The sequence below is a fragment of the Neovison vison genome, chromosome 5 (assembly GCF_020171115.1).
Source record: "Neovison vison isolate M4711 chromosome 5, ASM_NN_V1, whole genome shotgun sequence".
NCBI classification, from domain to species: domain Eukaryota; kingdom Metazoa; phylum Chordata; class Mammalia; order Carnivora; family Mustelidae; genus Neogale; species Neogale vison.
In genome coordinates, this window is record NC_058095.1 from 5,337,859 (window position 1) to 5,362,995 (window position 25,137).

At 57.5% G+C, this 25,137-nt stretch overlaps 1 protein-coding gene across 8 annotated transcripts; it reads left to right on the forward strand.

Annotated features, from left to right (window-relative positions):
• Positions 1-715: 715 nt before the first annotated feature.
• FBF1 (Fas binding factor 1) lies at positions 716-24,464 on the forward strand. Of its 8 annotated transcripts, XR_006384500.1 has the most exons (31): positions 1,032-1,090; positions 1,827-1,912; positions 2,482-2,509; positions 3,522-3,563; positions 5,196-5,289; positions 6,701-6,761; positions 7,565-7,615; positions 9,480-9,621; positions 10,079-10,156; positions 10,930-11,049; positions 11,357-11,495; positions 11,631-11,764; positions 12,536-12,635; positions 13,671-14,150; positions 15,283-15,381; positions 15,731-15,819; positions 15,987-16,045; positions 16,802-16,957; positions 17,064-17,164; positions 17,292-17,498; positions 18,152-18,259; positions 18,344-18,483; positions 18,572-18,690; positions 19,476-19,598; positions 19,701-19,886; positions 20,320-20,496; positions 20,579-20,716; positions 20,809-20,926; positions 22,263-22,372; positions 23,001-23,208; positions 23,953-24,464. XR_006384500.1 is itself a non-coding variant. In XM_044247402.1 (30 exons), exons 2-30 carry the CDS (start codon positions 1,910-1,912, stop codon positions 23,082-23,084), a joined length of 3,486 nt encoding a protein of 1,161 aa, XP_044103337.1. In that variant the 5' UTR covers positions 716-988; positions 1,827-1,909; the 3' UTR covers positions 23,085-24,464. The 8 variants fall into 8 exon arrangements, 7 of the variants coding, with proteins under 7 accessions (XP_044103337.1, XP_044103336.1, XP_044103335.1 ...); XM_044247402.1 differs by lacking the exon at positions 1,032-1,090 and adding an exon at positions 716-988 and having other exon boundaries at positions 23,001-24,464; XM_044247401.1 differs by having other exon boundaries at positions 1,029-1,116; positions 23,001-24,464.
• Positions 24,465-25,137: the final 673 nt, after the last annotated feature.

Sequence of the window (25,137 nt, forward strand, 5' to 3'; positions counted from 1 at the left end):
GATCGGGACCTGAACCAAAGGTGGACGCTTGACCGACTGAGCCGCCCAGGCGTCCGCCGCTTTGATTTTCACAATGGAGCCAGTAGGTCGCAGCCACTTCCCTAAGCTTTGAGGTGTGGGACACGTAATTGCTCATGGTTTCACACGTCAGTTTTCCAGTCTTAATACATTTCTCATGCCCCACCCCCGCCACCCGGCCACGGGTCAGCCTTCAGAGGAGGTACTGGAACCCAGATCCTGATAGTCCCCGGGGCCTGCGAGAGGAAGAAGCCCAACTGCCTTGAAGCCGGTCGCCCTTCTCCCCAAGTGGCGTGGAGGCAGCTCCTAGCAACGCGAAGGGCTGCGAACAGAGGTTAAGGGCCGTGGCGGGGCACTCTGGGAAATGTAGTTTATCTCGGCGTCCCCTGCTCCTTTGGTTCTGGATAATGAGCAGACCGAGGACTACAACTCCCAGGATGCCTCGCGCCTCGCCTCCCTTTGTAACTCCGAGCGGCTGAGATATTGGCGTCCCCGGGGCTCCGGCGTGGGAGGCCAGAGCGAGCTGGGCTCGAGTGGGGTCTGGACCGGCGGCTATGGCTAGCGGCTGCGCCTCCGCGGGGAATGGCGCGTAACCCGGGAGATTTCTGGGGCTGGGAGGGGAGTAGGCCGCGCGAGGGGTTGAGCTGAGATGGGCGCGCGGAGGGGGTGACGCAGGGAGGGGCGCGGAGCCTCCGGACCTAAAGCGTGACCCGGAAGGGCCCTTGCTCAGGATCTTTAAATGCCTGGCACGGACCTGGCTGAGCAAAGGCGATGACGCGATGGTACCCCGTGGCGCTTTTGGCCTTCGCAAACTTCTGAGCGATTCCCCCGCTCTGGGAGGCTGGGTCGGAATCCCTAGGAGATGGCAGAAGCTCTCAGATGTGGTGTGAGACAAAAACTGTGGAGTTGTAGGTCGTGTGAAAATTGCCGTTACAAAGAAAGAGAAACACAAACATTCAGAGTGGCCCCTGTAAGTAATCCCAGATGAATTTTGCATTCTATTAACAGGACCTGCAACACCCGACAAACAGAGATGACCCCCTCTGACTCCTTTCTTCCGAGGCATGGGAAGGTCGGTCTTGGTGATGCTCAGGTCGGGTAAGGAGAGAGTGACAGTCTGAGGCAAACCCTTGGCTGCTAATGGATTAAGTCGGCTTTACAGTTAGCATGAAGGGGAAATTTTCCACCGTCGGTGAAAATAGTCTCAACGAGTAAAACCAGTGCTCACATCCGCTCTTTGTGCTGAATGCACAAATGTGGCTGTGGGTGTTGCCTGGGATTCCGTATGGGCCGTGGCGCCAGGCACCCACCTCCTTTCTGAGTGGGTACCTACCATCTCCTGCATCCTCTTTCAGGGTAAGACTTGAGGACCGATGCACTTTATGTGAGTGATCTCCAGGCCTCGGAAAGCTCGTTAAGTCACCCAGAGCACTTTGCTTCTCATCTAAGTAGCTCTCCCTATCAGGAATTTTAATTTATGGAACTAGATTTTAAACCCTTGAAGGGGTAAAGTGAGAGAAACTTTGATGGGCCTTGGACCCAAGCACTGTTAAAGCTACATCATCTTTTTTTTTTTTTTTTTTAAGATTTTATTTACTTATTTGACCGACAGAGATCACAAGTAGGCAGAGAGAGAGAGAGAGGAGGAAGCAGGCCTCCCACTAAGCAGAGAGCCCCATGCGGGGGCTCGATGCCAGGACCCCGGGATCACGACCTGAGCCAAAGGCAGAGTCTTTAACCCACTGAGCCACCCAGGCGCCCCTGAAGCTACATCATTTTTAAGCAACCACTTGAATTTTCTTCATTAGGGAGAATGAGCCTGATGTGGACAGAATTCAGATGAGCTGGACAGCGCCGTGATCAAGCTACAAGCAGCTCCCAGAGCCTTGAGATGGTAGGCAGAATGCAGGCTCTAACCCCCTGCTCCCACCCCCACAGTCTTGACTGCCTGGAGATCTTTAGGGGCTGGGTGACAAGGACCAGGATATGGTCCCTAGAGAAGAATGATGAGAGGGAGAGGTAGAATTGATACCACATTTATTATATTCTGAGCCTCTGGATAGCCAGCCGGAAGCAGTCTTTGTCTCTTGCTGGTGCTGAGAAGTCAGGGACACAGAAGAGGGGAAAATCTTCCCAGTCCTGTTACCTCTTTCCTGGGAGGGTTTGCAGGTGGCATCTGGAAATCAGGGAAGAGGAGAGACTTCTCCTCTTCTCTCCCCACCACCCCCCACCATGGCGCCCACAGTGGTGTCCACAGCTGAGCTGTTTCCGTGCTCTGCACTCTGAATGAGTCTATTCTCTGAGACTCTGGGAAAGTATAAAGAGCTTCTGTCTCTAAATGCCATTGGTGCTCCTTTTCCTCTGGTGACCTGGCAAAACGCACAACAATTTATTCTGTATTCTCGGTTTCAGCCACGTTCTCTGTTCTGATTTTGTTAATGTGATTTGTTTTTCCAATGTTAGGCACCAAAAACCAAGAAGGGGTTGAAAGGTAAGTGGAAAAATTGGTTATCACCCTTAAGGCAAAAATAATACCCCATCTTTCATCCAAAAATAACCTAGACATGTCTGTATCCCAATTTTTTTTTAAGATTTATTTATTTATTTATTTATTTATTTATTTGACAGACAGAGATCGCAAGTAGGCAGAGAGGCAGGCAGAGAGAGAGGAGGAAGCAGGCTTCCCGCTGAGCAGCGAGCCTAATGCGGGGCTGGATCCCAGGACCCTGAGATCATGACCTGAGCCGAAGGCAGAGGCTTTAACCCAGGCACCCCTGTATCTAAATGTTCTTGACATGAGTCTTGCCAGTTTCCCCCATAATTGCACAGGAAGCTTTGGTCTTCATAGGGGACTCCTTGTGCTGCCTATTGGCCCTCAGTAATCCAGGAATAAATAGGGGCAGGGCCCCAGGGACGCCTTGTCAGGCTCCATATCAAGAAGTATACAGTTGTCATTGAGGATGGTAAAGGCACTTCAGCTGGGTGCAAAACCTCATTTAGTACTTGTACTTTGGGTTACCCCCATATCCTCCCCTTCGGAAAGTGGTCAAGGAGTTGTGCCTCAAGACCAGTACTGGGGGAGGGGGAGGTCTCAGATGGAAGGGCATGAGAACACTATTGGCACAAAAGAGGCTTGTGTGTGCCTAGAAATCTTGGACGCTTTTCCCAAAGAAGCACATGGGGCTTTATTCAGAGTCTGGAAGATTGGCTTGTTGACCAGTGTGTCCCGTAGAATGCAGGTTCTCCTGAAAATGCTCACCGTTACCCTTTGAGAGAGTTATTTTCCATTTCTACCCTGGGGTCCTTCGACAAGGTGTTGCGATCTGTTGCTAGAGAGTTGGGAAATGTCTCATGGTTAACGCAGAGAGAGCTGGGTCCCAGTCCCAGCATCTGAGTGCTCTGGTGGTAAAGAGCCTGGAATTGGGAGGAGGTCTCAAGTCAGGAGGCTTGTGAAGGACTTTCTTTCCTCCTGAAGTCGTGACGGTTCCTTTTCTTTTCTCTAGGCTCCATTGATGATGTCCTTGGTGACCTTTTAGGGGACGAGAGTAAGTGCTCCTTCTGCAGAACCCCCTGATTTAGTCTTGTTTTTTGTTTTTTTGTTTTTTTTTTAAGATCTATTACTTATTTGAGAGAGACATGAAGAGTGCAGGTAGCAGAGGGAGAGGCAGAGAGAGAATCCCAAGCAGATGCCCCCTCTCTGAGCGCAGAGCCAGAGATCATGACCTGAACGGAAATCAGGAGTTGAACGCTTCACCAGTGGAGCCATCCAGGCGCCCCTCCTTTTTTTTTTTTAATTGAAATCTTATTCACAGAAAATTCACTCTTTTCAAGTGGACAATTTGTTGGCTTTTAGTATGTTCACAAAGTTACATAGTTATCACTGCGATCTCATTTCAGAACACTTTCATCAAGAAGCGCCACACCCATAAGCAGTCACTCCTGTTCTCCCTTCCCACAACCCTAGACAGCCACGTTCCCTCCCTGTTCTAGAAACGTCGTACAAGACGGAATCACTCCTTACGTGGCTTTTGCACCTGACTTGGTTCACTCACCACGGGGTTCTCGTGGTTCACCCACACTGAGCCGCTCCTGTCTTCATTCCTTCCTGTGGCTGGACCGTCTTCCAGTGTGTGGCTCGACCATCCGCCCGTCACAGGGGGTGGACACCTGGGCGGTTTCCACATCTGGGCGGGGCTCTTAGGAGTGATGCTCTCAGGAACGTTCAAGTACACGTTTTTATGTGGCCATACGTTTTCAGGTCTTTTGAGGGCGTATCCTGAGGGATGGAATCATTTATATGGTAACTCTGTGGTTAACTGTTGGTGGCAGCACCGGACCGTTTTCCACAGCGGTCGCACCATTGTGCTTTCCCACCAGCAGCTTGGGAGGGTTCGAGTCTGTCCACGTCCCCTGCGCACTCTTGCTGATTTTCTGTCTTTTTGATCAGGGCCCTCGTGTGGACAGATACAGTTGCATCTCATCGTGGGGTTTTTTTTTTCATCTCTTTAAATTTAAATTCAACTGATTAACATCTAGAGTGTTTTTCCTTTCAGAGGTGGAGGTCAGTGACCCTCCAGTAACAACCAGTGCTCATTCCGTCACACGCGCTCCTCACGGCCCGGCACCCAGCCCCCCCAACCCCTCCAATCCCCCCCACCCTTGCCCGCTCGTGATGGTTCGAATGTCCAATTCCCCAGGGACCAATGACACTGAGCATCTTTTTCATGGGTGTATTGGCCACTGGTGTATCTTCTTTGGAGAAAGGTCTCTCCAGATCCTTTTTTAAACTTGGGTTGTGTTTTTACTATTGAGTTGGAAGAGCTTCTTACATGTTCTGGATATGGTGCGTGTTCCCCTCTGCTGAGGAGCAGGGCTCCCGGGGCGTGGAGAGCTCACTGGGGGCGGCCGGGCTGAGGCTCCCCCAACCTGGCCCAGAAGAACCCACGGAGCCTGGGCCTTGTGTTCCAGCCGAGAGCTCTGGGTGCTGGAAGCGGATCGTTCTTCCTGCCCTTCGTGGGGTGCTGTGGACTTGGGCTCCTCAGTGGGCCCCCACCGGCATTGAGGGTGAACCTCCTGGGAGAAGGTTTTTCTGGGAGAGCTTGGTGGGGAACTTCGAGTCCTCTTCTGACCCCAGTCACTAGCCAAATGGCATCATTTCTGTTCTCTTCTCTTTGCAGTGACCCTACCTGAGGAGCCTGTTAAATTAGCTTCACGTGCCCGAGACGCCACAGGGGTGGGCCAGGCGCTCCCTTCTTCCAGGGCTAGAACGAAGTAAGAGCAGGCCTCGCTTGCGTGACTGTCACCCCTTCAGTCCAAGTACTGTGACCTCCTCGTGCTCCCCGCTTCCCACCTGCTGTGTGCCCCGCTCCTGCTCTCCGGTGTCCCTCCCCTCTGCCCCTCGGCCTCGAAGGAACCCGAGGAGTGGAAAGCCAGCTGACCAGGGCTCAGAAGTCCTGGCTGCCGGTCCCGCCAATAATGCTCCTTACTGTGTGATCTTGGGTGATTCCCGAACCTCTCTGAGCGTCAGTGTTCTCAGCCCCAGAGTAAGAGAATTGGCCTAGATCCGTCCCTTTCAGGTTGTTCTTCCAAATGGCTCCCAACATTTGAGAGGAAGTTTTCTGAGTGCTCTGCCCTCCACCTTCATCTTAGCCAACGCACTTCTGTTTCTCTCCCTCTCTCTTTTTTATTTATTTATTTTTTTGAAGATTTTACTTACTTATTTGAAAGAGAGAGAGAGAGCACACAAGCAGGGGGAGCAGCAGGCTGAGGGAGAAGCAGAACTCCCTGCCAGGCAAGGAGCCCAACGCGGGGCTCGATCCCAGGATCCTGGGATCGTGATCTGAGCCAAAGGCAGATGCTTAACTAACTGAGCCACCCAAGAGTCTCTCTATTTTTCTCTCTTATCTGTTGTTGTTAACACTTGTTTTTCCATCTTGTGGCTATTTTTGTTCCTTTGAAGTACCGTCGATGTCCAGTATTAAAATGGTCTCAGGCGTCCCGCATGGCAATCAGATGGGTCTGTTGGTAACGCTGTGCTCCCCACATGGGTTTAACAGATTGTGGTTTTTTTTGTTTTTGTTTTTGTTTTAAGATTTTATTTATTTATTTGACAGAGATCACAAGTAGACAGAGAGGCAGGCAGAGAGAGAGGGGGAAGCAGGCTCCCTGCTGAGCAGAGAGCCCAATTCAGGACTCGATCCCAGGACCCTGAGATCACGACCCGAGCCGAAGGCAGTGGCTTAACCCACTGAGCCACCCAGGCGTCCCTAACAGATTATTTTAAATGGCCCTCTACTGCTTTAAAAAATAGTGGAAAGGGGCGCCTGGGTGGCTCAGTGGGTTAAGCCGCTGCCTTCGGCTCAGGTCATGATCTCGGGGTCATGGGATCAAGTCCCGCATCCGGCTCTCTGCTCAGCAGGGAGCCTGCTTCCTCCTCCTCCTCTCTCTGCCTGCCTCTCTGCCTGCTTGTAATCTCTCTCTGTCAAATAAATAAATAAAATCTTTAAAAAAAAAAAATAGTGGAAAATCTCTGCATTAGGTGGCCTGTGAAATTCCTTTAAGCAGCTCTGCCGCACTTTCCTGGAGAAGTCTTCCAGGTTCCCCGGGGCTGTCTGAGCCGCCTGCCTTTCTCAGACTCAGTGCCCTGGGGGGGCAAGTGGGCACCGATTGTGCCTCTTCGCAGGTCCCTCCTGGAGGACTACGCCTCCGGCACCACAGTGGGCCTCACAGGACCTGATGCTGAGGTGAGCCTGGTCCACCCTGCTCCCCACCCCCCTCCCCGACCGCAGAAGCAATGACATGGGGATGGTGACCGGGAGTGGCTCACACAAAGGTTTAGAAGTTTTGCGATGCCAGTGTGTTCTTTTTATTTATTTATTTATTTATTTTGAGATTTTATTTATTTATTTGACAGAGAGATACACAGCGAGAGAGGGAACACAAGCACGGGGAGTGGGAGAGGGGGAGGCAGGCAGGCTTCCTGCTGAGCAAGGAGCCAGACGTGGGGCTCGATCCCAGAACCCTGGGATCATGAGCTGAAGGCAGATGCTTAACAACTGAGCCACCCAGGTTCCCCGCCAGTGTGTTCTTAAAATAATACCCAAGGGCTGCCAAGTGGACTCAAATGTGAACCCAACAGGCTTTTTCCTTCCTCCCAATGGGGAGGAAGCTGCATGAGCTGGGAAGTGGAGCTCCCAGGAAGTGTCGGAGTCTTGGGTGTTGCCCCTTGTAAGTGTGCTTCCCCCAGTAAGCTGCCCGGCTGTCCGCTTGCATAGTTGGCCAGTGGCATAGCGACGGCCTGTCAGGGAAGGGTTCTTTCCACTGAGGAGGGACGGAAAGTGGCCGCACTTTCTGGGTCTTCACACGTGGGTAGGTTTGACGTCTGGGGACACTTCAGTCCCGGCAGAAGGCAGGACCTCCTGCCGGTGCCCCGTTGGCAGGGCTCTGCCGCTGCTGAGCCCTCAGCCGTCGCAGAAGCAAGGGAACAAGGAGCCAGAGCTTCACTGGGCCTCCGCTAACATGTGTCCTTGCCCTCCCGCGGACTTAGGTGTCCGACGTCTCAGAGGCGGACCCGCAGACTTTGCTCCAGACGATGAAGGTACGGAACCAGCTTGCACAGTTCTGGGAGCGGGTGCGGGCGGTAGGAATGTTCTGTGCCAAGCCTTCCCTGTCCCTCGCATGCTTCCGTTTACAATTTGTGTTCCCGAGCCCTTCCTAGTTGAGAGACAAGCTCATCCGTGAGCTGCTCCCCTTCGTGTCCTTCTGGATAGAAGTCCATATTCCTGGTGGCTGGAGATTCATGCCCTGGGAGCCATGGTCACGCACCAGGCTCCAAGTGCAGTGGGGCTGGCTCCTATTCAGAGACACAACCGCGCGGAGGGAAAAGAAGGAGAGACTGTCTCCTCTAAGGCTGCTGCTTTTTTTTTTTTTTTTTAAGATTTTATTTATTGGGGCACCTGGGTGGCTCATTGGGTTAAAGCCTCTGGCTTTGGCTCAGGTCATGATCCCAGGGTCCTAGGATCAAGCCCCGCATCGGACTCTCTGTTCAGCAGGGAGCCTGCTTCCCTTCCTCTCTCTGCCTGTCTCTCTGCCTACTTGTGATCGCTGTCTGTCAAATAAACAAATAAAATCTTTTCTAAAAAAAAGATTTTATTTGTTTATTTGACAGACAGCGATCACAAGTAGGCGGGGTGGAAGGGAAGCAGGTTCCCCGCTGAACAGAGAGCCCCATGCAGGGCTCGATCTCAGGACCCTGAGATCATGACCTGAGCCGAAGGTAGAGGCTTAACCTACTGAGCCACCCAGGCACCCCTCTAAGGCTGCTTCTTAATTGTTCCCTGTGTTTCTCTCCACATCTTCTGCCAAGGCCCCCTCAGTCCAGCTATGCTCTCATGGGATCAAGCCCAAAGCTAAGCTTGGGAATGGAATTTTAAGACATAAATTCTGTAGAGTTTATAAGATAATCCCCCAGGGCTCAGGTGGCCTACCCAGGGTCCGAAACCTTCAGTCGCCTTGACTTCCCCCGCCCTGCTGGCCAGCAGCACCCTCCCGCCTGACCTCATGCTGCTCGTCCCTCTTGTTAACTCTTGGTCCCAGGCCGAGGCCGAGCGTTTGCTTTCAGCCTCGGGTGGGGGGCGTGGGAAGGGAGCGCTAAAGAATTGGAGTCTGTTTCCTTCTTGGCTCCATATTCAGCCTTTTTAACCTCATCTTGAAATCACTCTTCCCCCGGGGCCTGCCTGTCGGCCCCCCCGGCCGCAGCCCTCCGGTCCTCTGAGCTGCTGGTGGTGACTTCAGGTCTCCCCCTCCAGACCCATGAGCTGGGCCTCCACCCACCCCACCCAGCTCGCTTGGCCTCCCCATGGTCCAGTTTTCTTTCCCAACTCCCCTTTTTCCTGCATAGTTTCCCCTTTACCCTGCGTTCGTCACACCTCTGCCCCGGGGGTGCCAAGCGCCCTCCCAGATGGAAGTCCTCGTCCCCTCGTGAGGGTCAACATTTGGCAAGTCTGTGCAGGGGAGGGTGGTGGCGGGAGGCCCTGACGGCCTTCCTCTGCTGGCCGGGTGCCTGGCTGTTTGTCACGGCCCAGCGGCAGTCCCTCTGGGAGTCTTCAGTCCTGGGGTCCTGCTGTCTTGTTCCCACCGTGAAGAGAGCCCCCCCCCCCACTTACTAAGCCCATGTGAGAAGCCGTGGCGACCCGGTGCTGGTGACCCTGCTCGGAAGTGGCATGGAGGTGCCACCCAAGTCTGGGCTCTTCTGCGACGGAGCTGGTGGGGACCCTGTGCTTCGGCCCGGCCTCTCGCCTGTTCTGCAAGCCAGTCAGGGTCAGTTCCCCACACCAGGTCCCCACTTGTCCCCCATGGACTATGGAAGCCGGATCACCACGAGGCCATTTGGAGCACAGGGGCGTTCAGCACCGCCTAGCTGAGCATCGCTCAGGAGTCCTCCCTCCCTCCCGCTTTTCCAGGACCTGGACGACATGGATGCCGATCTCTTAGGTCTGAAGAGGTCTAACCTGGCCTCTAGCAAAAAAGCTGCAAAGGGTCCTGGGAAAGAAGAGCTGCCCAGTCAGCCCAAACCTGCCAGCATAGTGACAGCCAGTGAGAAAGGTGCGTGGGAGAGAGCTCCTTGAATCGAGGGACACTCTGGGGACCGGGAAGGTACTCAGAAGGGAGCTCTCATTCCTGTGGGTTTTCTCTCTCTGTGGTGGGGGAGGGGACAGCTTCCTCCCTCCCTAGTGTGATTCCAGGCCCTCTGAGTTCAACATGGCAGCTCCCAGAGAAACCATCTGAGTTCAACTGGGGAATTTGGTGAGAGCCTGTGTACCTCCCAAGTCCATGACTGTTTGGGGTGACATGTGACTGGGGGACAGGTGGTGGCTCCAGACCACGTTTCCCTGGCAGAAGCCTGTTTGAGAACTCGGGAGGTGTCCTCTCCACGGCCATGAGCACTCGGCCCCCCAGGAAGAAAGGCATGCCATCCCGGGGTCCCTCTGTCATGGTTTGACAGGACCTTGGCTGGGAGAGGCCGAAGCTTATGACGTTGCCTTCTGTTTGCTTCTTACAGGAGATGCTGTTCCCACCAAGAAGCCCCCTCCCTCTACCAGCAGCTTTGGGCATCAGTACAGAAAGTTTTCCTTCGAAGGTACGGTAGGCCCTGCGGTCACGCTTCTGGGACACTTTGATTTTGAGAGTGGAGGATCCTGGGAGATGCTCACTCGCTTCCTGGGGTCAGGTTGCCGTGTGTGTCAGAGGAGGAGCAGACATCTCAATTCCTGAGATGGTTCAGCATCTCAGGAATTCAGGGAGGGATTGATGGTGTTGTGTTGGGTGGAGGAGATTTGGGTCACTTATTTGCAATACTTTGAAGCCAGACATCAACCTGATGGTTTTATAAAGCATAAGAAGAGTTCCCCTTCCTTTTTTTTTTTTTAAGATTTTATTTATTTATTTGACAGAGACAGAGATCACAAATAGGCAGAGACAGGCAGAGAGAGAGAAAGGGAAGCAGGTTTCCTGCCGTGCAGAGAACCCGATGTGGGGCTCGATCCCAGAATCCTGGGATCATAATCTGAGCCAAAGGCAGAGGCTTTAACCCACTGAGCCACCCAGGCACCCTCCCTTCCTTTTCTAAATGCCTGAATGTTGTACTTCGCTTCTGATGCCTGGGGGACATTTCCAGAAGGCTGCACAGACAACAGAGTCTGGGGGCTCCCAGGCAGGCCCAGGGCTGCTCCCCAGCTCCCTGTCTCCTTGCCAAGGCCGATGTGTGTCCTCTGGGTCCCGAGTGGCCTGTTCGTATATTAGAGCAGCTAGAAACCTCCCCTAGAGTGATAGCCGCCCCGCCAACATGGTGTAGGGCTTGTTTTTCTGAACAAAGCACGCAGTCTGACCTGTGCTTTCCCTTCTGGCCGTGAGACTTGGAAGACCCATTGGCAGGACTGCTGTCCGACGATGAGGAAGGAATCACCCAGAAGTCCCCTGAGACCGAGAGTAAAGTGGCTTCCGAAAAGAGCCCAGCCCCAGTCAGAGATCAAGGTAGTGTGGGCTTGTTGCTCGTCCTGGGCAGAGGCAGTTGGCCCAACCAGAGACTCCACCAGGCCGGGACCTCAGGTCTCAGATCCTGGACCAAGAGATCAGCGGTGTCTCTGAACAAGGGTCTGGGATGTGGGAGCCTTGGGGTGGTGGGGGGCGTCGGATCCCGCATGCAGACCAGACACGTGCGCTGCTCGCGGCCACACCCCGAGGTCCAGGTCGCAGAGAAGCACCCCCCCAACCCCTTCAGACACCACAGTTGAGGGCACGATGGGCCGTGGGCACCTGTGCACTGCGTTCTGTCCCCTAGGTCCATCTATCCCGCTCACTCCTGGGGACACCCCGATCCGAAAGAAAGAAGAAGTGTTGTTTGATGAAGAGGATGATGTCGTGGCTACCCTGGGGTTTGGAGACAGCCCCATAGCAGAAAGGAGGCGGACAGGCGACCAGTAAGGGTCCTTAGGAGCGGGGAACCCCAGCGCATACAGCTGCCTGGGGCCCAGCGAAGAGCTAGAGGGCGGGCACGGCGCAGCCCCCCGGCGCTCCCCGCGTTCACGTGTACCAGTGTGTGTCCCGTCCCGCAGGGAAGGGCCCCGTCCTGCTCGCTCCAGGCTGGATGAGCTGCTGGGTCGGGGCACTGCCACCAAACTCCTGGCCCGCCCGGGCACTGGGGAGCACAGGGAATTCAAGCTGGACAAGAAGTACCAGAGGCCCCAGGGTGAGGACACTTGTGGGGCAGGGGCGGCGACGGGGGGGGCGGTCCTAGACCACGCTTGTACCGCAGCCCGTAATGCGAAATCCGCGTATATCACGACACACGTTGTCGTAACCGGGGCAAGGGGGTCACGGGACAATCACTACCGTGTTCAGTGTTCTGTTATTTTTTTATTTTTGCGCTAGCAGATGTGTAAATACGTCGGTTGCGACTCATGGAATTGATTTCTTGACCTGCCGATAGGTAGCAGCCCACAGTTTGGAAAAGATCGCTCTAGACCAGTGTCTCTCAAAGTGTCGGCCCAGGGGCCAGCTTTGAGAACCCATTCTCACGGCCTGGGGCAGGACCCCGCCGGTACCTTTTTCACAGGTGATGCCCGGCGTGCTGGATCCTGAGGCCTCGAGCTCACACCCTGCCTCCCCCATGGCAGCTTCACCCCTACGCACTTGCTGACATATCAAGCTAGGCACTCGGTCTTTTTTATTTATTTATTTATTTAAAGATTATTTATTTATTTATTTATTTGACAGACAGAGATCACAGGTAGGCAGAGAGGCAAACAGAGAGAGAGGAGGAAGCAGGCTCCCTGCTGAGCAGAGAGCCCGATGCGGGGCTCGATCCCAGGACCCCGAGTTCATGACCTGAGCCGAAGGCAGAGGCTTTAACCCACTGAGCCACCCAGGCGTCCCGCCGCTCAGTCTTTTTAAACAGAGCTCTGCAGCCGCAAAAGCGTCAAATTCCCTTGCTCAAGATCACAGGCTTCTTCATTTCTAGGCAAGGAAGATCCCTGGGGCGATGAGGACTTCACCTTTGGGGCCTATCAGCCCACCGTGGGCTCCAGCGAGGGCCGCCAGTCCCGCCGGCAGTCGGTCAGGTAAGCAGGGCCTGAAGAGAGCCTGGCAGGTGCCCACCAGGAAGGAGGAGGGGCCCCAGGCTCCCCCATCCCGCCAACAGTGCTATTGGGGAACCAGGTGTACGAGGCCCAGGGGTGGCTGGCTGCGGGTGCTGAAGCAGGGGGCGGTCTGCCCAGTCCTGCCCATCCAGGCCCATTTCCTTCCGGCCTCCTTGAAAGGAAAAGGAAGAGATGCCCCCCGCACCACCAGGAACCCTTAAAGCCATAACCGGCTATGGTCAGCCGACCTCACTGCAGGTGGTTCAGTCCCAGGGTAGCGAGACCGTGAACTTTAGTGGCCTCTCCTGCCCACCACCTGCTCCCCCGGAACAGCCGTGGGGTCCACTGTGACGCCTGGCCGCAGGCGCATCCCTGTGCGTAGTAAAACTTACAGTTAGTAGATAGAATTTTCAGAATCTGGAGTTTTTCTCCTGGTATACATTTTCAGTTTTATATTTAGAAATAATTTCAAACTGACTGAGGAGGCGTAAGCGGCCACGTCTGTCAATGCCACGCCGTGTTGGCTTCTCCAGCCACTTCCGAGCTAGATAACCCTACACACGCATTGACATTTCTCCCACTTCCAGTACATTCTTAGACCTCAGAACACGCTGCCAGGGGCCTGTAATGCTTCTAGGCAGTGGCCAAATAAACGGACACAGACGTTGTTGATGGGAAAACCTAAACCACTTGCTCTAGCTCATTGTTCTCTGGACGTGCCATGGCGGTCCTTCGGTGCTGTTTGCTAGGGGTGGACTTGTCCCCTGTTCACGTGGTGGAATTCAAGATGTCTGCGTTCGATGGTGTTCTACCCGCAACGCTCGGCTGGCCGCTGCGCCTGAGCTGGCGCGGGCACTGTGCTCGCTGGGCGGCGGGTGGCTGCACGGAGCCCCAGGGAACCTCTCACTCCTTCATGTGGGCCATGGAGTCAGCCCGGAGCCACAGAGGAAGGGCTGGTCGGGGGCTCTTAGGATGGCTGCTTGCCCTGCCTTAGACCCCCTCCTCTTTGTCTTGAAGTAGGTTCTTAGCAGAAGGTGGTGCAGACACCAAGGGGGAACCAGGCTCCATGCAGAGCGCACCAGCGGCCTCCAGCCCCACGCACCCCAGGAAGGGAGGAGCCGACTGGTTGGGCCTCAAGGATGACGACCTGCTCCCCCCGTCTCCCACCAGAGAGGCTCAGAGGGGAGGCTCCGCACTCTCCACTCCTTCCATGCCCCCTTCCAAGAGCCAGCACTCGGCCCCAAGCCGGCACTCTGCCCCAGCCGGACTGCCCTCCTCCTCTCTGGGGCCAAAGCCACCCACGGAGGGTGCGGGGTTCCCAGCCAAAGCCAGCCAGGCTTCCCAGCTGGGCGCGTCTGAGGAGAGAGAGGAAGAGGATTGGCTGAGCCACGCCTTGTCCCGGAAGAAGTCGCAAGCTCTGGCCAGGGAGGAGCACACGGAGGCCTCCAGGGGCCAGAAGAACCTGGTGGGGGCAGTAGGAAGTCCCCCTTCCAGCAGGTACAAGCTTGGCCTCTATCTAAGGGAGGGAAGGGTGGGCAGGGTTGTGGGGGGACAACCTTGCCCGTCTTGGTGCCTCAGTCAGGAGTGCCGGCCTGCGCCGCCTCTTAGCTGTGCCTTTCCACCTCTCCGGACACTACAGAGAGAGCTCCCCAACCTTGCCCCGGTGCAGACATGAGGGGATCGGGGGCGGGGGCCTGTTGACACTCCTACCCTGACTGCCGTGTGCACAAGGGCTGACTTGAGCAGGTGGGGACCTGCAGCAGAGGGTAACCTGATGTGACGAAGGCGCAGCCATCCTGGTGCCTCTGAGCAGGGTCCCTGCCCACGGTGCCCTTGGGGTCCCAAAAGACCCCGTGTCCAAATTATTGGGGCCTCTGCTGGCCTGAGCTAAGGGACATGACACGTGTTCGTGCTTTGGGGGTGTCCCAGAGAAGACGGTGGGTAAGGGGCGACTCCTGGGAAAAGCCACCAAGTGGCAGTCCTGTGGGGCAGGACAGTGAGTGACCTCTCGGAGCAAGAGGGCAAGACTGGCATCATCTGGAGGAAGTGTCAAGATGCCATGTGGCCCGAGCGAGGAAGAGGTGAAATAGGCAATTGTGTGACGGGCCAGGGACGTAACCCAGCCCCAGGGCTGAGGTGAACGAGGAGAGTAGCTTTGACCTCCATCTGAAACCGAGGGAAAAGCTTCCCTTTGGCCCTGAGAGCCAACCAAGGTGGGCAGGAACCACAGACAGCAGAAGAGAGGAGTCCAAAGGGGGCTGGACCTGGTCAGAGAGTAAGCAGAGCCCCAGTCTAACTCAACAAAGCTATGTGGGCCAGAATAAGGCCTTGAACTTGAACTTGAACTTAACTCTGGTGTCTCCAAGGTATGGATTGTTTCTCCTTAGACTGTCAACAGATGGTCCTTGCCATCCACTGTGTCCTAGCAGGCTCTGTGGTCAGGAAGGGGTCCTGGAAGCCCAGGGGCTCTGACTTGGGAGGAGAATTCCCAAGATGGGCTGATGGGAACAGGAGAGGCGCTGAGGGGACAAATGGCCAGCAGCTTCATACTCTGGCCTTGTCCCTGCCCAGCCATGTCCAGCCTAACTGGAACCTTCTGTCACCTTTGCTGTAACATTTACTTCCTCAGCCAACCTGTTCCCAGCACTCAGGTGTTCGAGCAAGCAGCCACTGGAGGGCCCTTGGGAACAGCGGCACAGAAGCTACCAACAAGGCCTGCCGCCTCCGGGTATGTCCACAGGGGCCGGGGTGGGTGAGAGGCTGGGTTGGGCCTGCATGGGCCTCCGTCCTTAGAGATGAGGGGCAGCCGTGCTGGGCTCCGACTCGGCGCATCTGACATATGGTATTTGACACCTTGAATGGGGCCTACCCACCAAGGGGACCTGAAGCCAGCCTTGTCTTCCTTTATGCGACCAAGTCCTCATTCTCAGTAAATGGCCAGCCACCAGGCCTTTCCAGTCAGCTCTCTGAACCTATTCCTTCACAGCCCACGCCAACCCTCTCCTGACCTCCCTGTGTTCTACACAGCAGGATGCTCACATTGCCACCACTGCCCCCTGCAATCTCTGTGTCCTCAGGTCCCCTGTGACGTGGAACCAGACTGCCTTGACCCTCCCTGGAGGTGACCCAGAGAGGGGGACAGCTCTCGGAGACCTCTGCAGCACTGGTTGGTTTTCTGCTTTGTTGTGCTTCCCCTCTGTGCGGGGAAGAGGTGCTGAGCTTCCTTTGGGGTCTGGGAAGACAAATAGGGCCGGACTCCCGAAGTCACAGGGACACATGTGACCTCCCGGCCTCGGAGGGCCTCCTGCTCATTTCTCTGCTGCTCATTTTCAGAGCCCGCAGCTTGTGTCCCGAGCTCCCAGGAACACCCAGGGCCCCCTGTGCCCATCCAGGTAGGCAGGGCGGATACACGGGAATAGTCCTCGGGCCCACGGAGCCGCTCTCCGGGGCTCAGAGGCAACGGCCGTGGTTTGAGCCGATGGCCTGCAGGGAGTTGCATGTCGACGGGTCTGACACCCCCGCCAGCGCTTCCCTCACCCTCTAGCCTCGCCACTGTCAGGCAGATGTGGCCGCTACTTTGCCAACTCCGGGAGGGAGGTAGAGGTTGGCATCTGTACGGGGGCAGCCAGGAATCCTCCAATCAGAAAGCAGGGCCGCGGGTGTCCCCTTGTTCCGTCTAGAAAGCGGCGTCTATGGCTGCCGTCCCCCCCCTGCTGTGCCGCCTGTTCCCCAGGCGTGGGAGGCAGTCACCTCTGGGCCTGGCCGGGAGCAGACCCCAGAGACCAAGCCCCAGGAACCCAGCAGCACCTTTGGAGGTGGTGGGCAGCAGGCAGCCTGCAGGAAGTCAAGAGGCACCCGACCTCTGGACACTCGGCCTGGCCAAAGGAAGCTTCTATCACAGCTGAGACGCTGCTGGGGCTCATCTGCTGCTCTAAGAATCTGGAACACCTGCTGGGGAGCATGTGCTGAGGGAGGACAGGAGGGACAACGACCGCACAACTCCAAGGCCTCATCCTCGGCCTCCTGGTGTCACGTCTCTGTCCCCATCTGCGGCCACAGATCAGGCGCAGGGCTGGGAGGGCTGGAGGTAGCTGCGCTCCGCTGAGTCCCTGTGCCCTACCTGGACCATCTTCCCCCCTCTCCTCCAGCCCCTGCTCCCCGAGTCCCTGGCACGGAGCCTGTTGCCGGGCTCAGAATATCAGAGGCAGCTCCTGGCCGCACAGGTGCAGCTGCGGGGCAGCACCGCCGAGCTCCAGGCCGACCTTCTGCAGAGCCAGGCCCGGCTGGCGGAGCTGGAGGCCCAGGTGAAGGACGGAGGAGCTCCGGGCTGCGGGGGCAAGGCTGTTCGGGCTGGAGGGCTTCCCCGGGTGGCCCAGGGAGCCCACCTCCCCACCCTCCCGCCCTCTCCAGGTGCGGAAGCTGGAGCTGGAGCGGGCCCAGCAGCGGCTGTTGCTGGAGAGCCTGCAGCAGCGGCACCAGGCCGACCTGGAGCTCATCGAGAATGCTCACAGGTGCCCACCGCTCCTCCCGCCCGGGCTTCCCCAGCCTCGGGGCCGGCCCTAGCCGATGTGCCCGGAGCGGCTCTTCGGCTGTCTGCCTTTACCCTCTGAGCCCCATGGCTGTGTGTTTTGTTGGCAGAAGCCGTGTAAAGGTGCTAGAAACGTCGTACCAGCAACGGGAAGAGCGGCTGCGGCGGGAGCAAGAGGAGCTGTCGGCCCGCTATCTGTCACAGTGCCAAGAAGCGGAGCAGGCCCGCGCGGAGCTCACAGCCCAGCACCAGCGGCGCTTGGCGGCTGCCATGCAAGAGAAGGACCAGGAGATGGAGCGGCTCCGGGAGCTGCAGCGGTGAGGGCGAGGCCCCGGGGGTGCAGGCAGAGCCCGGCTGTCTTTGAGGACGGCCAGAGGAAGTCCATTCCCCGGAGACCCTGAGCCGTGGCTGAGCAGCAGAGGCGCGACCCCTTCCCTTCCACGTGAGGACCGAGGCCAGGCACACTGGCCCAGTGCCCCCTTTGGGTGGAGGGCCCAGCCCTGCTCCAGCAGCTGAGTGGGCGTCCCTGCAGGGCCCCACCCAGCTCAGCACAGGGCAAGGCCCTCGCCTGCTAGCGCCCAAGTCTGGTGACTGAGGGACCGTGAAAGAGGTTCACACTCCTGGGCCCGGCGTGTCCGTCTGGGCGCCCGTCTGGATGAGAACAAAACCAAGAAAGGGCACATAAAGGAGCCGGTCGGTGGGCAGGGCAGGCTGTTCCACACTTCTCAGATTGGCCGGACGGGAAAAGGCTACCTACACACCGATGTCAAGTGTCCTTTGCTAAGTTACAGAAGGAGTCTCCCCATTAGAATGCCTGTGGCATGCAGGTCCCAACACGCACAAGGATGGGGAGCCAGGGAAGCAGAGGCAGTGCCTGGAGGAGGACGAGGAGGAAGGACCGCGCGAGCACTAACTGCCGAGCCCGCTGGTGTAGCTCAGCGCCCGTGCTCACTGCCTCCCCTCCCCTCAGGGCCTCCATCCTGGAGATGCGCCGCGACCACGAGGAGCAGCTGCAGCGGCTGAAGCTGCTGAAGGACCGAGAGATCGACGCGGTCACCAGCGCCACCTCCCACACACGGTATGGGCGCCGTCCGGGCCCCACCAGCTCAAGTCACAGGGCTGGGGCCCCGAGGCCAGACTGACCCAGTACCCCCGGCCCCAGGTCCCTGAACGGCATCATCGAGCAGATGGAGAAGTTCTCCAGTAGCCTGCACGAGCTATCCTCCCGCGTGGAGGCCTCGCACCTCACCACCGCCCAGGAACGGGAGCTGGGGCTCCGGCAGCGGGACCAGCAGCTCCGAGGTACCAGGTGGGCCATGGGCTCCCTCCTCCCCGCCCCTCCATCCCACTGGAACAGTGGGCGGGCCCTGAGCGCCCCGTGGCCCCACAGCGCTGCAGGAGAGGCTGGGCCAGCAGCAGCGGGACATGGAAGAGGAGAGGAGCCGGCTCCAGGAGGTCATCGGGAAGATGGAGGCGCGCCTGAATGAGCAGAGCCGGCTGCTGGAGCAGGTGGGCGCCCTCCCGCCGGCGGGGCCTGTCTCCCCAGCACCCCAGGGATGCCCCCAGCGCTCCCCTTCCCGCCCTTCCTGCCCAGGCCCGTCACATTCCTCCATCCACTGAAGCCTGTGCCCCCTGGGCTCTAAGAGATGCATTTTTGAACTCCTGCATATCCTTTCCTGCGTGCTGGGTTATAACGTGATATATTATGCTGAAAAAATTAAAATGCAGTTAACAAATAGAAGAGAATTTAAATTACCCACTGGCCAGAGATGGCCACCAAGGCGCTCCTGTCTCTCCCCTAGACTTATCAGCATGAGATAACAGGTATGTTTGTGTCGTGAGTCCTACGTGTTCGGTTCTTCCTCTGGTGACTTAATCCCCTGCCCGGGCCAGGCACAGTCAAGTTCCTAAGCTCATGCTAGCGTGGCCCCTAGTCCCTGGCATACACCGTTTCACACCTGTCCTTGGGGTGGACGGGAGATGGGCAGGCAGAGTGCCACAGCTGGCATTTTGGGGACCAGGGCTGTGGCTGCTCTTCAGCCCTGTGGGGCGGCCCAGTGCTTCTCAGCGGTAGCGCGGAGCTCCTAGGCCTTGGTGTAGCTCAGCCCAGCAGCTGGGCCCTGGGAGCCCGGCTCGGCACCTGTCCTCCTGTACCTCTCTCTAGAGGTGTTTGGGGCATAATGTGGGAGAGGCGGGGGTGGTTTGCACAGCTCCCTGGGGCGCAGTCAGGCCGGACAGGGGGGCGGGCGGAGCGTCCAGGGAACGTGTGTCCTCAGCACTCACCTGGCCCCCAGGAGCGATGGCGGGTGAACGCAGAGCAGTCCCGGGCTGAGTCCATGCAGCGTGCTCTAGAAGAGCAGAGGAAGGTCATGGTCCAGCAGATCTCCATGGAGCGGGAGGAGCTGGAGAAAGCCAAGGTGAGTGCAACCACGCCGGGTACGGCGGTGTAGCGGCGACCCCTGCCACAAGCCTAAGGACGCTCACCCTGCTCACCCCGTGCCCTGGCCCCCTCGTCCCAGAGCGCCTTGCTGGAGGAGCAGAAGTCCGTCATGCACAAGTGTGGGGAGGAGCGGCGGCGCCTCGCGGCCGAGTGGGCCGAGTTCTATGCCCAGCAGAAGCTGAGTAAGGAGCGGGCCGAGCGTGAGGCGGAGAGGGCGCTGCAGGCGGACGCGCAGCGGGAGGGCACCCTCGTCACCCTGGCCAAGGTAGACCGCAAACCTCCAGGGCAGCCGAGAGCTCAGCAGCCCTGCCCTTTCCTTCCCCGGCCCTCACTGCTCCTCCCTGGGGATGCATTCCGCCTAGCAGAGTGCCTAGAGATAACAGGAGCGTAGAAATGAAAACAATAATCTTGTAATAACTTCCTTTGATTACCCTACGTGCTTTATACACGTTCTCGCATTCAGTCGTCATCACGTTCCCCTGACTTATTCTAGAAGCAAGGAGGCTGGGGTTCAGAGGAGTTGAGCCCCGGGGTGAGAGGCAGCCCGGAGGCTTGGCCCCAGACCTCTCTGACCTGTCCTGGGACCCCCTTGCCCCACCGCCTCCCCCAGAGTCAGGGTGGATTGGAGCTGCGGAGGAGGGGGGTGGGGGGAGTTTGCTCCGGAGGGGGGCACGGAGCAAAGGCCTTGCGGTCTCCAGGAGCAAGCCGAGCTAAAGATCAGGGCCAGCGAGCTCCGCGCCAAGGAAGATCAGCTGGCGGCCGAGAGGGAGGCTGTGGAGCGGGAGCGCCAGGAGCTGAGGCTGGAGAAGGAGAGGGTCAGTGCCGCCGCCCTGCGCACCAGGCTCCGCGCCGAGGAGGTGGAGAGCATGAGCCAGGTGCCTGGCGGCCGGGCTCTGGGGGGTGTGCCCGCGCAGCCCCCCACAGCCCCCCGCCGCTGACCCCGGGGCCTTCCCGCAGGCGGCCTCGGAGAAGCTGGAGGAGGGGCAGCGGGCGCTGCGCGAGGCCCGGCAGGTGCAGCAGGAGCAGCAGGCTCGGCTGCAGCTCGTCCGGGAGCAGCACGAGCGGCTGTGGCAGCAGGAGCAGCGCGTGCACCAGGCAAGCCGCCCCCCAGCTCCGGCCAGCCGCTCCGCCCCCTCCCACCTCCCGCCCTCACAGCCACGTCCTTCTCTCTCCGGGGTCGGGGACAGGAGCATCTGAGTCTGGCCCAGCAGAGGCTGCGGCTGGACCACGTCCGACAGGACCTGCCCTCCAGCCCCTCGATGCTGCTCCCCAGGACCCAGGGCCCGGCAGCCTCCTGCCTGAGTGGTGAGTGGCTTCCAAAGGATGGGACTCGGGCTGGGCCGGCCGCGGGGGGCCAGTGCCTGGAGCAGCTTCCCTCCACTGGAGGTCCGGGCCTGTTAAAGTCCTCTCGCCAGTCCCTGGTTACACAAGCAACACGTTTGTTAGGGAAAACTAAGAAATAAGAGAGCGGAAAGCTGCTTTGTAAAAAGTTACTCTCGACCTCATTCTTTAACGTTTTGGGGCGCAGCGTTCTACACTGTGTGTGTTTTAAAAAGAAATCAAGATCATCTCTGTTGTTTTCTACCTTGATTTCTTTCATTCAGAAACATGCACAAGCAACATGTTTTCCTATCAGTAATTAAACATTTAACCATAATTCTTTTTTTTTAAAAAGATTTTATTTATTCATTTGACAGAACACAAGTAGGCAGAGAGAGGAAAGCAGGCTCCCTGCTGAGCGGAGAGCCCAATGTGGGGCTTGATCCCAAGACTCTGGGATCGTGACCTGAGCAGAAGGCAGAGGCTTTAACCCACTGAGCCACCCAGGCACCTGACATTTGACCATAATTCTTTTTTTTTTTTTTTTAAAGATTTTATTTATTTATTTGACAGAGATCACAAGTAGGCAGAGAGGCAGTCAGAGAGAGGAGGAAACAGGCTCCCCGCCAAGCAGAGAGCCTGATGTGGGGCTTGATCCCTGGGATCATGACCTGAGCCAAAGGCAGAGGCTTTAACCCCCTGAGCCACCCAGGCACCTGACATTTGACCATAATTCTTAATCAGCATCGTTGCCCGTTATGTTCTGTGTTTTTATTGATTCCCTACTGAGTGGGTATTTTTGTCACTAAGATCAACACCTCAGTGGAAGTGTTTGTATATATATATATCTCTCTCTCTCTCTACACCTTTGCTTGATTATTTCCCATGAGTAAATTCCTAGCATTGGACTTGCCAGGTAAGATCCCATGAGCATCTTTCTTTTTTTTGTTTTGTTTTAACGATTTTATTTATCCATTTGACAGAGAAAGACACGGTGAGAGAGGGAACACAAGCAGGGGGAGTGGGAGAGGGGGAAGCAGGCTTCCCGCCCAGCAGGGAGCCCGATATGGGGCTCGGGGCTCGATCCTACTACTCTGGGATCATGACCTGAGCTGCAGGCAGACACTTTAACAACTAAGCCACCCAGGCGCCACCAAAGAGCATTTTCAAAGGCTTTTGAGAGTCGGTGGAAGTGCCCAGAAGGTTAGCCCGGCTGCTGCCACCACAATGGTGAAAGGCTCCAGGGATCAAGCTGTGGCTGTTCTGCTGTCCCCCCCTACGCCACCACCCCTGACCTCCTCCTCTGCCCCGACTTTTGCAGCCATTGTGGCTCCTGCTCCCACCACACCCCAGTGCAACCAACCCCCCGCCAGCCTGGGCCCCTCGCACCTCCACGCCAAGTTGGTGCTGCTGAGGCACACGGCTGAGCAGGTAAGTGTCCCAAGTAGCAGGTGGCCCCAGCCTGAGCCGCCCACTGCCCCCTGGGGCCCAGGGCTCCTCTCTTCCCACTGGTGGGAGGCAGGAAGGAGCCCACTCTGGCTGCAGGGAGGGCTTAGCACCCCCTACCCCGGAATAATGGGCCGAATGCCCACCGAGCATGCCTAAGACGCGTGCTCCAGGCCTGGCTCTAGTGGGAAGCACCTGCACCATCTTGGTTGAGCCTCCCAGTAACCCTGTGATCGGAATGATAGGAGAGGTCACTTATGGAGCATTCCCTGGGTGCCGGCCTCCGTGTTGAAAGCTGTTTGTGCAGTACGAGCCCCTACCCATCCCCCAGGCCCCAGTCCTATAGGCAGGTGACGTTATTATCCCCGGTTTAGAGACAGGCTTACAGAGGTGAAGTCATGCGCTGACAAGGGGCCTCACCATGGCTGTGTCTCACTTCTGTGCCACCACCACCCCTGCTGCATCCCAGAGCCAGGGAGCAAGTGGAGGAGGGGCCCCGAGTGACGGCTGCCTCCACCTTGCCCTCAGTCCTGCGAGCCAGCATCCCTGTCCCAGAAGTGGGTGCAGGAGGGATCCGGGGAGGGGGCCACTGCTCACCCAGCTCTGCTTTCAGGACCGTGACTTCTTGGAGAATGAGCAGTTCTTCCTGGAGACCCTGAAGAAAGCCTCCTACAATATGACATCCCATTCAGCCTGAAGGGCGCCACTGGCTGCTCGGTGGAGGCCTCCAACCCCGGAAAGCTCTCCCCAACAGTCGCCCTGGCTGCCGACTCTGAGGAGGGAGCGCCCACGGCCTGATTACAGCTCCTCCTGGGGACAGGGTGCGAGCACATCCAGCCTCTAGGGCCTGAGGACCAGTGGCCTCTGGGGAGAGGTGATGCCAAGGGTGCCCATGACCCAGCCAGCCGAGGCCTCGGTTCTCCTCCCCCGGGCCTCCAGCTCAGATCCAAGGGCTCACTGGGCTCTGTGGGCCCCTCCCATCCTCAGCAGGCAGGTGGCTGGGGGATGTTTTCTCCTGGGCCTCTTCTGAGGCAGGGGAGTGTTTTTGAGAGACACCATGGACAGGCTCCTGGTCTCCCTGTCTGAGCGGTCAACTGAGACAGCACGGACTTGCCTCCCTAACTGGGACAGAGTCAGAGCACATGTTTTGAAGCGCCTTCTATCCTCCTGACCGAGGAGGCGAGCGGGGGCACAGAGGGGGCAGGGAGGGCACGTTCCCAGCCAGGTTTTACCTCGAAGTCTTGTGCTCTCAAGTTGGCTGGCAGAAAGTCCCCACCTCCTTCCAAGCTGCCTGACTCACTGACCAGCCCTCACAAACTCTGGCCTGTCATTTCTTGTAACGAGGGCTTCCCAGAGGCAGGGCTGGGCGTGACAGTGGGGTAGGTGAGGGACCAGTAGAGAGGCCTCTCTCCTGTCCACCTGCTACGAAGCCAGAGCAGCTGGGGCCAAAGACAAGGGAGCCCCTGCCACAGCTGGGGTGGGGGGTAGAGAGCCCTGGAGACCCCCATGGGGCCTTACCCAGACTGCTGCCCCTTGGGAGGGCGCCTTTGCCCTTCTCCCTGCAGGGGCGCCGGGAGAGGGGCAGCAGCTTGGCAATTGTCTCAGCAAACTCGAGGATGGATGGATTCCACTAACAGAACCACGGTCACTCCTGAAGCGGCTTCCCTCGGCCAGTGACTGGTTACCTTCCCCTGGAGGACAAAGGGCAGAGCAGGACGAGGCTGAGGGGTACCAGCAGGCCGCGTTTGTGTCTCTGCTTCTTCAGAACAGCTTTCAGAAGGATCTTCATTTACCAGCAATTTCCAGCCTTCATCTTGGACCCATTAAATTGGTGTATTCTTAGCGACTGTGTTGTTAGAACTTGCCGGGACTCCTGAGAGTTTACGCTTATTTCTTAGACGGGTTCCCCTATAGCACCGTTACTGCTGTGAAGCTGTCTGGTGCCGGGACCTTCTGGAATCGCTGCATTGACTTCTGTCCTACCTCACACATGAAGGGACAGAGACTTGGGGAGATTAAATTGCCTGCCCAAGGTGACAGTAAATAGCAGGGCCTCTTCTTGGAGGCAGATTCCAAAGCCCCAGTGTCTCAGCCACCTCATTCCGCTGCCTCCTTCCAGAAGACCATGCTGCACACTGAGCTCTTGTGGGGCACGAGATCTCCAAGCTGCTGCTCAGGGCGATGCCTCCACTGGGGAGGGAAGCCTCAGTGTCCCCTTGGAAACGTCATGAAGCTGGGAATTCGGCTTCGCCTCTCCACAGACACCTAGAGGAGTTGCCCCTGTGTGAAGAGCTGCAGGGCTGTAAGCATGGGCACAGCCTGGCAGGAGCTGACATTGACTTAGTCCCCTGACAGAGGGGACACCCAGCAAGGAGACCCACAGGGCCGGGCTTGGCCTTCAAGACAAAGAAATGAGTGTAGAATTAGGAAGCCAGTCTGTATGGCCTCGTTTACCTTCAGGGCAGTGGGCACACACTCACTCTTAAACGGTGAGCCTCTATTTGCACTTTAGAAACCGCATCCAGGCTGTGGACACACTGGAGGGGGCAGGTCAGAAGGCTGTTTGCAGGGGTGCTGGGGAGACAGAGGACAGCACTTCTGGGGGTGGCAGGCGTCATGGAAACGTGACCCCACAGGACCTGATGTCTAGCATGGAGGCTCAGGAAGGAAGAGGTGTGGAGGAGGACCCCCAGATTTCTGGCTTGGACCACTGGGTGGTGTCACTGGATGAGACAGCCAAGTAGAGACGG

Coding starts and splice junctions, on each gene's coding strand:
- FBF1 (XM_044247402.1), top strand. Junction 16,958..17,063: donor TGGCGGAGCTGGAGGCCCAG/GTGAAGGACGGA, acceptor CGCCCTCTCCAG/GTGCGGAAGCTGGAGCTGGA. Junction 20,927..22,262: donor GGCAGCCTCCTGCCTGAGTG/GTGAGTGGCTTC, acceptor CGACTTTTGCAG/CCATTGTGGCTCCTGCTCCC.